Raw genomic sequence first — 12,956 nt, forward strand, 5'->3', positions numbered from 1 at the left:
TTTGAACTTGTTATTGAAGTGACCTTGAATTTCCTGACCCTCTGTGCTGGACAGTCCTATATCAATTCCTTACAAGGTGAAGTCATCTGAGAGGTGGGAACCTCAATTGAGAAAATGCCTTATTAAGATCAGGCTGCAGGCAAGCCTGTGGGGACATTTTCTTAATTAGTGAGTGATGGGGGTGGGCCCAGGCCTGTAGGGGAAATCTTCCTGTGCACTGAGTACCTGCAGAGAGCTGAGGACAGTCCAGATGTTGGTATTGTTATTTTTATGAAGCATCACTTGTCCCAGTGTTGTGTCAACATTCTCCTCCATCACCTCTGACTGGTTTAATAAAGAGCTGATGGCCTATAGCAGGGCAGGAGGGAGAGGCGGGACATCCGGCAGAGGTAGGAACTCTGGGAAAGAATCAGGCATGGGAGATTCTGTAGCCAGACCCGGAGGAAATAACAGGTGCCTGGACTAAAGTAACAGGCCTCGAGGCAGGATGTAGATTACAATAAACAGGTTAACTAAGATAATGAGCTAGTTGGGAACAAGCCTAGCTATAAGGCCTAGTAATTCATTAAGCTTCTATGTCACTATTGGAACCCTGTGAGTTGAGACAGCCCTGCAGTACAACCCACTGTGGGTGGTGCCATCCTGGGTTGGTTGGCCTGGGTTCTATAAGAAAGCATGATGGACTGTGTGTCGCGGGAGCCGCCAGGCCTTGCAGAGTACCGGGGGCTCTGGTGCCATGATCCGGAACGGGCATGGGGCTGCCAGCGCTGCTGGGCTGAAGGGTCCGGGAGATCAGCGCACCGTGCGGGTGTGGTGCGATGGCTGCTATGACATGGTGCATTATGGCCACTCCAACCAGCTACGGCAGGCACGGGCCATGGGGGACTACCTCATCGTGGGCGTGCATACGGATGAGGAGATTGCCAAGCATAAGGGGCCCCCGGTGTTTACCCAGGAGGAGAGCTACAAGATGGTATAGGCCATCAAGTGGGTGGATGAGGTGGTGCCCGCTGCTCCCTGCGTCACCACCCTGGAGACACTGGACAAGCACAACTGTGACTTCTGTGTTCTCGGCAATGACATCACGCTGACCGTAGATGGCTGAGATACCTATGAGGAAGTGAAGCAGGCTGGGAGGTACAGAGAGTGCAAACGCACCCAGGGTGTGTCCACCACAGACCTCGTAGGTCGCATGCTGCTGGTGACCAAGGCCCACCACAGCAGCCAGGAGAGTACCGGGAATATGCTGACAGTTTTGGAAAGCCCCCTTACCCGACACCTGCCGGGGACACACTTTCCTCAGAAGTCTCCTCCCAGTGCCCTGGGGGGCAGAGGCCCTGGACAGGGGTGTCCCAGTTTCTACAGAGAAGATCATCCAGTTTGCTTCTGGGAAGGAGCCCCAGCCCGGGGAGACTTTGACCTGTTCCACATCGGGCACGTGGACTTCCTACAGGAGGTGCACAAGCTAGTCAAGAGGCCCTACACTTTGACCAGGAAGTAAACCGGTACAAGGGCAAGAACTACCCCATCATGAGCCTGCACGAGCGGACTCTCAGTGTGCTGGCCTGCCCGTATGTTTCAGAAGTGGTGACTGGGGCACCGTACTCCGTCACAGCGGAGCTCCTGAATCACTTCAAGGTGGACCTGGTGTGTCATGGGAAGACAGAGATTGTACCCGACAGGGATGGGTCTGACCCCTACCAGGAGCCCAAGAGAAGAGGCATCTTCCATCAAATTGACAGTGGCAGTGACCTCACTACAGACCTGATTGTGCAGAGGATCATCAAGAACAGGCTGGAGTATGAAGCACGAAATCAGAAGAAGGAAGCCAAGGAATTAGCCTTTCTGGAGGCCACGAAGCAGCAGGAGGCACCGCCTGGAGGGAAGATTGACTAGCTTCTGACCCGGAGATGTTGTTCACGCCCTTGCCCTGTGCCCANCTCTTCTCTTCCTGCCCAGCTCTGCTTCTGTGTCTTGATGTCAGCTCACACAATTCCAAAGGAAACTGGCCTTGCTGAGGGTGCTGCCTGCCTTCAAGGCACCCGCCTTGCAGCAGGCTCTCAGCCCTTCCCTCTGAGCTGCTCAGAGAGGGTAGCTAGCACAATGATGTGGCCCATGGGCAGGATAAGCAGATGCACCTGTGACTGACTGGAGACGTGTTGCTGTGTATCCCGGGCATCCATGGGTTCCAACTGCCACTGCCCCAGTCTTGGCCAGGGATACCCCTCCTGCCTGACTGAAAGCTGCACATCTGCCCACTTAGCTTTGGTTGAAAGGTCCAGAGGCTTTGGGGACCTCTGTTCCTGGGCCACCCTGCCCGTGGGCACCCTCTACCTTGGGGCATGTTCTAGCACCCCATTCCTGACTCCTGGAAGATGCACTTGCCCCGACAGCTGGGCAGCACAGCTGTCCTCTGCACAGACTGCCTGGTCCTCCTTGTATCTCCCTGGCTCAACTGAATAAAGCCTTGTGGGAAGCGCTCTGTGGGCTCCTGACCCCAGGGGTGGGGGGGTGGGGGGGGAAGCATGATGGTTTGTGCAGGAATAGAAACCCTAAGACAACTTCCTTCTTCCTCCACCTCCCAAATGCTGAGATTACCGAGGTGTACCACCATGCCCAGTTTTATGTTGTGCTGTTTGTGAGACCTAGGGCTTCATGCATGCCAGACAGGAATTGAACTATAGCCCCTACATGTCCTGCTCATTGGAAGCACGTAGCACCATACAGTTCCAGAGGGCGAGTCTGTGATGTCTAGTAGAAGGCATGATGGCAGGAACAGTCTGAACCTGTACCTCAGACTGCAAGCAAGAGGCAGAGAGCAGTCTGGGAATGGATGATGTGACCCGCCCTACCCCTGCAAATGGAGCAGGGGTTACAGACAGGGCTGGGGAGCTGGGATGGAGGTGGGCAGAGGCCCTATGAGTACTAACGGTAATAACTAGTAACGCACTGGGGCCAGCTTCACTCTTACTCGGGGTGAATCAAGTGTTAGATAGTTTTGAGGAAGGGGCTAGAAACATCCTGGATGGGCAAAGCTCATTGGCTGAAGGCTAAGGTCCTGAGCCGCCTCGTTAGCATGGGGAGGCGTTCCAGGGATCTCAGGCGCTAGCTGAGTGGGTTCTTACCTGGAGAAAGGAAGCTGGTCCTGTAATCCACCCCAGGTTTTGTGGGTAGATTACATTCTGCAGGTATTGGGGGTGGGGTCTGAGATCTCCCAGGTTGAGAAGAGGAAGCCTCGAAGACAGAGAAGTTTGCTTGCTATATTTTACCAAGCTCAGGACTTTCCTCTAAGGTCAGACTTCAACCTTAGCAGCAGGACTTTCAGGCAGCATGAATTTTTTGAAACCTCAAAGCCCTCCCCCAGTGACGTACCCCCCTCTAGCAAGGCCACACTGTCTAATCCTTCAACTACTGAGGCATATAAGTGGGGGGAGGCGTGGCAGGGTGGGGGGGGGTTCGCGCGCTCACATATAGGTTCCCCTGAAGACTAGCGGAAGGTATTTCATCCCTTGGAACTGTAGATAGGCTGCTGTAAGCCTATATACAGTGTGGTATTTTGTAAGAGCAGCCAATGCTAACAGCTAATTGCTCCAACCCTGACATGTATTTTAGAGAGCTGCAGATTTGCTTCTAGTTATACAGTTAAAAGTACAATAGTTTACGTTTTTAAAATTCTAATTTTTATTAACTATTTTATATACATTAATACAAAGTCCTGAAAATTGGCAAATTCATTTCTTAAGTTTTTAACATAGCCACTGAATAAATCTACATTTATATTTTGTACATTAATAATGAAAGTGATACAGTAGTTATAGCTACACAGAAATATGTACAAGGACTCAAGACAGACTATTATTTGGCTTATTATAACATGTGTAGATACTACACAAAACACAAGAATACAATTTCAGACAAGCAAAACATAACCCAAACCTCTTTTTAAAATTTAAAAATAAAACTTTGGTTACCATTCATCATTAATTGGCAGCCAAATCTTAGACTATAGTTCAAATTAGCTAGCACTGGATATGTTAGACATGCTGAGCTAGACTGCCAAGCCAACACTTTATATTTTAAAAAATAAGGTTTGCTGCTAAAAATATTTATACTGATACATCATCTAACTATTAATTTAAATGGCTTATTCACATCCTTCCCGATGCTAGGCACTCAGAAGAAAAGGTGAACACTAGCGACCTGATTCTTTAGAAGGCTAAACCTCCAGTGTGGGAAGATCCTCAGGGGATCCAGGAGTTACACCCAGGGAAACTCATGAGAAACCGTAATTACTGGAACAAAGGGTGATACAAAATAGAAAGGAAAAGCAGTACTTAAACTGAAACACTTCACTTATAAGGCATGAAGTGATTTTAATGTGAAAACTTCAAATATTTCCAGGAAATTAAATAAGCAATGAGAATGACTAATTTAGCTTTTTGAGTCAGGGTCTTGCTCTGTAGCTGCACTGGCCTGACATTCCCAGCAATTCTGGGTACTGGAGTTATAGGCATGTCCAACTGCGCCCAACACGAATGAGTGAACGATCTTATCATAATGCTACTTTAGTTGAGAAATTTAATTTCTCATTTATCTAAAATTTATTCTCCTAGATGAAGAAACAGTTTCTTATTTTGAGAACTACAATACTGAATACAATCACATAAAATAATTAAAGCAATATCATGACAATCGTAGTTTTAAAAACGAGTATCCCTTTTACAGGGTTGTAACATCAAGCTAAAAGGTACAGAGCCCAGGTAAAAGCTGCTTGTACTCAACGAGAGGAAGAAGACGGAGGCACGGACAGTCCCACACACTGGTGGCACCTGAGGGGCAGCTGCTCCAGCAGGCCCAAGGCAGGCTGGTCCCTCAGTGAGCTCTCCTGTGGGAGCTAACCTCAGCACAAGCAGACAAGTATCTCAGAGACTCACTGACCCAATATTAAAAAGCACAGGAGACATTTGATCATTTTGAAAAGACAGTTAAAGAATAGTTTCTTCTTAATTCACCCTAAAAAGAAATCCTAGGAACAAACATTAAAAAAAGAAAATCTTATTACTGTTTATGAAGGCACTTAAAACATTCCTTTCTAATCTACCTTAAAATATATGTCTGTTAGCTATAAAGGGTGAATACATGCTTTTAAAAAGGAGCGTACTTTTGGTGCAAGGTTTTGTATAACCCAGTGATAAAAATGTGAAGGATGGAGCCCCAGCTTTCTCCAGAACAATCCAAAAGTGCTTTGATCAGGCAAAGGGTGACGTCAATGATTTGCTCTCTCACTGACAACATCTTGTAGTCGCTTAAGTAAAACATCATCGTTCTCTTGGCAGAGACGTTTGGCAGGTGAGTCTGCATCTCCACTGATGGCTATCACACGCTTCTTGGTTTTCTGCTCGCCTTGTCTTATCATGTTGTTGATATCTTTCAAACTCTACAAAAACAAGAGGGCATGTGTAAAAGGCAGGAGAAAGCAATTTTACGTAAAGCACTAAGCTAACTCTCTTTTCTTCCTCCCATCTTCTACCCCAATCTAAGCACTGGTATAGAGATTAGCTTTTGAATCTAAACCAACTTACAGTGGTGGCTTTTTGAGTGGTTTTAACCAGACCAGAAGGAGCAGAGGCACCGAGGAACCAATGTTACAAATGTGAAATTCACAAGTTTTACCACCCACTGTCTGAGTCAGACATTTTGTGGTAGGGCCTACCAATCCATGTTGTTTATTTAGTGTGTGTGTGTGTGTAGGGTGCATTACAGCTGTGGCATGTGTACAGAGGTCAGGGAACAACTAACAACTTTTGGGAGTTGGTTTCTCCCTTTGCAGTGTGGGTTTCTGAGACAGAATTCAGGTCACCAGGACAGTGCAGTGTCTTAGGGCTTCTTCTTTTCTTACTTTCTTTTTTCTTTTCTTTTTTTTTTTTTTTTTTAAAAAAGGGTTTCTCTGTGTAGCCCTGGCTGTCCTGGAACTCACTCTGTAGACCAGGCTGGCCTCGAACTCAGAAATTCGCCTGCCTCTGCTTCCCAAGATCTGGGATTAAAGGCATGTGCCACCACACCCGGCTGTCTTAGGACTTCTTGTCTAAACAAAACACCATGACCAAAAAGCAAGTTAGGGAGGAGAGGTTTTATTCAGCTTACACTTCCAGATCACTGTCCATCATTGAAGTCAAGACAGGATCACAAACGGCGGAATCCCGGAGGCAGCAGCTGACGCATAGGTCATAGACTGGTACTGCTTAGTGGCCTGCTCAGCCTGTTTCCTTACAGAAAAGGATTACACGGAACCAGGGATGGTGGCACCACCCACAATGGGCTGGGCTCTCCACAACTGATCACTAGTTGAGAAAATGCCTTACAGCTGGTTCTCCTGAAGACATCTCCTCACCTGAGGCTCCTTCCTCTCTGATGACTCTAGCATGGGTCAAGTTGACACATAAAGCATCCAGGACAGCCAGCCAGTGTTTTCACTCACCGCCAGCTGCGACCCAAGTTTGTCTGTCTGTTGAATCTCATTTATTCCTTACTTATTTAATATGTATGAATGTCTTGTTTGCATATTTGTATATATGCTGTGTGCATGCCTGGTACCCACAAAGGCCATAAGAGAGTATCAATCCTCTGAGACTGGCAGTAGAGATGGTTGTGAGCCACTGACTGGCCGCTGGGGATTGAGTGTAGGTCCTGGGAAACAGCAGAGTGTGTGTGTGTGTGTGTGTGTGTAACCAAAAATGTAAATAAATAAACACACACACATGCACACATTCTTTAACTTTTTATGTGTTTGTTTCTGGTGTGCGAGCATAGCACACATGTCGACGTGTAGACATCTCAAAGGTCTCAGGGAGATAAGTCAGGTCATCAGGCTTGGTGGAAGGAGCGTTAACCTGATTGATGAGCCAACTTATTGGTCCCTTTCTTTTCTCCCAGACAGGGTCAGGCTGGTCTTGAACTACTGGAAGTCTGTCTGCCTCAGACTGACACATTCCTATCCTGGTTTAACACAGTAATGCTGTTACACATCTGATGTGCTTACTGATTGCCTGGAAATGACTCTGATTTAGCTGGTGTGGGATCTGTGAGTCACCGCAGGTAATGCTGACATTACAGGCTCAGGAGAGGTGGTTCCTGAAACTCCCAGTTGTCTAGAGTGAACGTTCTAGCTGGCCCTGCCTGCTAGCTCTGTGATCCCACAGGTCTGCAGGACAGGGCTAGTGTTCAGCTCCCTTGGTGATTCTAACTCTGATTCAGGAATCACTGCCTGGATCTCATGGTCTAATATCTTCTAAACACTTTTATGGGACAAGTCTCATCTTGGTCAGTTTTCCTGGGTAAGTAGAGTAAGACCTCTGTAAGCATGGGACCAAACAGGAAACTGAAGCGTTAAGGAGCTGTCATTGCACTGATACTCACATATTTGTCTAAATAATACTTGTGGCTTTTAGAAACTTAAGACACTGCTGTGCAGTCCTAGCAATACTGAAAAAGTCCATCTCTGACACATCTCCAACAGTATACTAGGTAATGCTGAAGCCAGTCTCTTCATAAACACAGACAGGAGAGTAGGCCCCGCTTTCTAACTTTTCACTAACTGGAGGGCAGCTCGGGCATCTGTTGAGACACTTCTCAAAATATGCAAAAAACAAAACAAAACACCAAACAACCAGGGAAATGGTTTAGTGGTTCCTATTCCGGCCTGAGCCCACTTCAGAGCTGCCACACCCCTGCCATGGGCTCTGTACTCTCTGCAGAGCTCCTAAACTTTGTTGAATGTTGCTAACCATGTTTCTAAAAAACTCCCTACCCCAACAATAGGGCTTAGCATCCTCCATTAGCCCCACTTCTGTGACTGTTCAAACAACTCAACAGCTCAGCGCTGGCATTACAGGTTATGTACCAGCATGTATGGTAATAGCAGTGCTTCTGGTCACACAAGCATGGTGCAGTTAGTTTATATTTTATTACTGAGAACTTTATAAGAAGAAGATGAACAGCTGCTGGCTGACAAACTGAACTCAAGTTTTAAGAGGTAAAGCTACTTGAAATCCAACGTTTTCATAGTTACTTGAAAATTCTAACCAGAACCCCAGCCCTGACCAAGGATGTATGGGAGCTGCTCTTCAGGCCATCTGTATGCACTGTACCTTAGAAGGGCTGCCGTTGAACTTGTACAGCAGTGCGCTCCTGGGGGTGAGGCCCGCTCCGTTCTTGTGTGGAGACACATAGAGGGAGTGCTGCTGGGAGATGCGGCGTGGGGAGCCTGGCTGCTGCTTAATGTGTGGGAAAGGAGAGAGCGGGGGAGCATCCATCTAGAGTGACCCAGAAATCATATTTGTAAGACAAAAGAATAAAAAAACATATTGCTCTTTGTAGCAATTTTTGCTAGAAGATGTTCCATTTTAAGGGCTTATTTATGGCTGAAAAAAGCAAAAACTTGTTATTGTTTTCATCAACCACTACTAAGCAAGCTAAAGCTTATCTTCCTCGGTCACCCGAGAAACCCTGCACCTAGTCCTGATGATTCTGGACAAGGTGGCCACACTGGCACATTTGTCATCCCATACTTGGCAGAGGCAGGAGTATAGTCTAGCCTGGGCTCTGTCTCTCCAAAACAAGGACAGGAACACAAATGACTGGGACAAATCACAGGCACACGTGGGATCGGGTTCACACCATGGGGGTGACAATAGGGGTTGGGCTCACTCAATTTCAAGTATCATAAACCAGCCACACCAGACTCTGGACCACAGCAAACAAACCCCCACAAGCCAGGCTTCCTGGTTGATAAAGATGAACAGAAGTACATTCCTGAGCGCTGCCCAAGGAAGCACAAGCAGGCTGAATGAAATGACAGATGCAGTCCAGGACTGGAAACTGGGTTCAATAAAGAGAACACTGAAGCAGACTCAAGCTGAAATGAAGATGGAATTGAGAGAACTCAGTACAGCCTGGCAAGTAGAAGACAGACCCAGGTCTCAAAAACAAAGGAAAAGAGCTAGACCATACAAGGAAAGAGTATAAAACCATTTTAAAAAACAGGAAGGGTGTGACAGGCCCCAGACCTTAGCGCAACTGACCCCATGATGGAAGTACCATTCAGGCTGTATATATCAGCACACAGCACCACATGACAAAACTAAAACAGAGAACCAATCCACCCAAGTCCATACACTTCTGGGAGTAGCTCTGAATATATTAGCCTTGTTTTTTGGCTTCTGTAGCTCTGTGTCTGGCTCACTGTTCTCGTTAGCTGAAGTGTGTCAGCCCAGGACATGGTTTTTATGCTTAAGAGCTCACCCTGAGCAAGGCTCAGGCTACACTGGGATCCCAAAACTGAGTGTGGTTTCTGGCTGGCTAATAAAAACTTTCTATTGGCTTAAATTCATGTCTAAGCAGTCTTCTCTGGAATACCTGCCATTTCTGGAGGGTCTACCAGTCTGTCTCTGAGGCCCTCACAGTGTGGAAGAGGCCTGGCAGTGTTCAAAGAGCTCCTGGGACAACCTAAGTGCCACATCCCCAAGACTCCCTCTGGTCATTTGCCTAAAGTTGGGTAAGAATCTGACACTTCCACCCCAGAAGGAGACAAGTTAAAAGGTTGCCTGCTCTGTCACCTCTCAAAGTAAACCTGGTTAAGGAGCATTCTGTAGCCATCCCAGGAGAGGTCAGAACTGCTGACCCAGTGTCTGCATCCACATGTGACCTCACTGGGTTCAGGTGCATAAATGTGTCATGGCCACACCTGGTTGTCTTGTCTGTCTGTCTATGTATTTGTCAGTTCTGTTTCCATGTATTGACCAGTGGCTGTTTCTGGTGTGAGAACCACTCCTAACCTGACCCTGACTTAAGATCTGCCTCCTCTTGCTGGGGACCAGAATCCTTTTGGTTCTGCCAGGCTGCCCCAAAAAGTTGAAAAACCCTTCATTTGTCTTAAGCCAGAGCACTCCCTTGTTTCTTCCCTGACTGGTCTGGGTAGGGTTGGTGGGGAGGGGCTGGGCCTCTCATGGTGGTGGTGGGGTCTGACATCTAAGCACACAGGGAGGGAGAAATTCTATTTCTATTGTCTACTGGTTATCCAATACAAAGTGGTCAGTCCTGAAACCATATATATAAATATATGGTATATATATATATATATATATATATATATATATATATATATATAAATGCCAGATTAAATGGACTCAGCAGGTTACATTTATATATGTATGCACATATGTATACATATATGCGTATGCACACACACACACACACACACACACACACACTCACACACACGTTATAATAATAAAGAAAAAGAGGCCATCAATTTGAGAGGCAGTTGTGGGGAACATGGGAGGGACTGAAAGTAGAAGGGAGAAATTATATAAATATAGTTTAATTAAAATTAAAAGAATTTTGAAATAGCAAGACTTAAAACTTACTATATGGTCCTGATTGGATAAATCATACTTCAATGCAAATGACTTCACTCTTCCTACATATACTGTATTGTAAAATTTGATAAGATCACCTCGTTCCTCTTTCACTGGTTCACTGGCACAGTTGGGAGTCTTTGTGGCGTCTTCTATGTCTGTTAAGAAGAATTCAGCATTGTGATAGGTATTCTGTAATATTAAATTAATAACTTGGATTATATTTCTTTTAACAAAGTTAAAAAGAAAATCCTTATTAAAAAGCAGTTAATATTCTCAGAGAAGTTTATCTGCATACTTCACAAAGCACACTGGGAGTGTAGTGGCACAAGCCTGTGATCACAGCACCCGGGAGGACTGAGGGGAGGAGGGGGAATCAAGAGTCCAAGCTTGGGCTACACCAGGAGACTGTTAAAGAAATAATCCAACCAGAATGTCGAGAAATGTAACTGTGTGAACTGGTGTCTCTAGTGACAGCTCACAGCACATTTCACAAGGGCAGTTCTGACCTCACTGTCACCTGTGGCCTTTATTAAAGAGAACCAGCTCTGGTTAGGTCTTAAGCAACTTCAAAACGGGCAGCAGGGAAACACCCTGAGTTCAGAGGCCAAGAAGGCCCACAGAGACTCATCCTGGTTGTCTGAAGTAGTGGAAGGATTATAAAAGGCAAAGCATATGTTTACAGGTTAAGAAAGACACAAAGTGAACCAGGTGTGGTGATGCACATTTTTGATGCTGGCACATAGAGTTCTAGGACACCTGGGGCTACACAGTAAGAACCTGGATCAAACAACAACAACAACAATAACAACAACAACAAGATGGATTGCTTGTGTTTATCTTCTTGCAAATACAAGGAGAGGAAGTTGTAGGGCTTGTTGTTAGTTTTGGTAAGTTTTATTCTGTAGTAGACTTGTAGCCCTCTTCCTGCCTCAGCCTCCAGAGTGTTGGGATTTAGGCCTGAGCCAGAACTGGCCCGCACATTCTAGGACTCTTATTTCTCCTGTATAACAGGAATTCTAGTTTTCAATTGTTATCCCCTCAGCTGTTAAAACAGAAAACAAAATTCACTCTAATGTGCTGTCTTATCTGTTGGCACCACTTGAATTGACTTCAAGCGGAGCTGCAGTCTGCTCATTTGCCAGGAGCTATCTAGGAGAAGCTAAAAACTAGGAGGTGATCTTCCTGAGATGGTTCTGCCATAGACTGTCATTGTATGACTGTCATGCTTTGAATATGCTTGACCCACAGAGTAGCACTAATTGGAGGTGTGGCCTTATTGGAGTAGGTGTGTCACTGTAGGTGTGGACTTTAAGACCCTCATCCTAGCTGCCTGGAAGCCAGTCTTCTTCTAGCAGCCTTCAGATGAAGATGTAGAACTCTCAGCTCCTCCTGCACATGCCTGCCTGGATGCTGCCATGTTCCTGCCTTGCTGATAATTGACTGAACCTCTGAACCTGTAAGCCAACCCCAATTAAATGTTGTCCTTATAAGATCTGCCTTGGTCATGTGTCTGTTCACAGCAGTAAAAACCTAACTAAGACAATGACAAATCTGCTTTTTTAGGCAAGGTCGAGGATATTAAATCTGAGGAAAGATTCCTGATATTAATATTCTTTTCCTGTTATTATTAAATATATAACAATCACTAGATACTTACCCACCCTTCTGAGCAGATTTCTACAGACCTACAAAGATGTACTACGTTGTAGTGATGCTATATAGAAAAATAGATAATGATTCTATAGAATTCCTGACTTGATTCAAATAATTTTAGGAAGACAGTTTTTAGAGATGGTCATAGTTGCTAGAAAGATGTAATAAACTTAGAATCAAGAATGGAATGCGCCCACTCCTCAGAGTAGTAAGTAAGGGCTGCATAATAAGAAATACAATGAGCTTTCCCAATCACACTAAAAAGAGCACTAGACTTGGTACAATTTTGTGTTCAAGGAAAAACATTTAGGTCCAAGTATAAAGTCACAGGTGTGCACTATGATAAGGCAAGGCCATGTAAAAACTTTTGCTTTGAACTTTTAATGAGTATATTATAATGAAACACTGCTGTGATCTTAGGATAAACATCCTTCTACAACTCCCATTTTATGTAACATTTTATCTCTGAAGTAATTTCCTAAAGAACTTTTTGTCTAAGAAGGTATAAAAAGACCAGAGAAAAGAAATAAAGTTGTTGTTGAATGGTTTGGCTTGGGGAGTTCTGCCCCATCCATCCATCCATCCATCCATCCATCCATCCATCCATCTAAATATGTATGTCTATGAGTCTACATGTTAGCATGTAGAAAAAAAATATATATGTAAGCATGCATGAATACTTGTAGAGTTGATTGTATCAGACAGTAGGGCCCAGTCAGAGTGTGGGTGTATGAATGTTGAATGTATATGTGACTGTGTGTATTTACCTGTACAGAGCATCCTAATTCTTTTTTTTTGAGACAGGGTTTCTCTGTGTAGCCCTGGCTGTCCTGGAACTCACTCTGTAGACCAGGCTGGCCTCGAACTCAGAAATCCGCCTGCCTC

The 12,956-nt window shown here is 45.4% G+C and overlaps 1 protein-coding gene and 1 pseudogene across 3 annotated transcripts in view; one reads left to right on the forward strand and one right to left on the reverse strand.

Annotated features, from left to right (window-relative positions):
* The first annotated feature begins 733 nt into the window (after positions 1-733).
* LOC110289407 lies at positions 734-2,337 on the forward strand (annotated as a pseudogene). The gene has a single exon (XR_002377342.2). The product of XR_002377342.2 is annotated as an ethanolamine-phosphate cytidylyltransferase pseudogene (transcript).
* A 1,325-nt stretch (positions 2,338-3,662) lies between these two features.
* The window catches only part of Rbl1 (RB transcriptional corepressor like 1), a 55,699-nt gene continuing 46,405 nt past the window's right edge, over positions 3,663-12,956 (reverse strand). For both annotated transcript variants that reach the window (XM_021183601.1, XM_029474640.1), the window contains 3 exons: positions 10,425-10,573; positions 8,148-8,312; positions 3,663-5,437 (listed from right to left, as the gene is read on the reverse strand). In XM_021183601.1, coding sequence (XP_021039260.1) covers positions 5,267-5,437; positions 8,148-8,312; positions 10,425-10,573 — 485 coding nt within the window. In that variant the 3' untranslated portion in view covers positions 3,663-5,266. The remainder of the gene's footprint in view (positions 5,438-8,147; positions 8,313-10,424; positions 10,574-12,956) is intronic.

Source organism: Mus caroli, chromosome 2 (assembly GCF_900094665.2).
Source record: "Mus caroli chromosome 2, CAROLI_EIJ_v1.1, whole genome shotgun sequence".
NCBI lineage: Eukaryota > Metazoa > Chordata > Mammalia > Rodentia > Muridae > Mus > Mus caroli.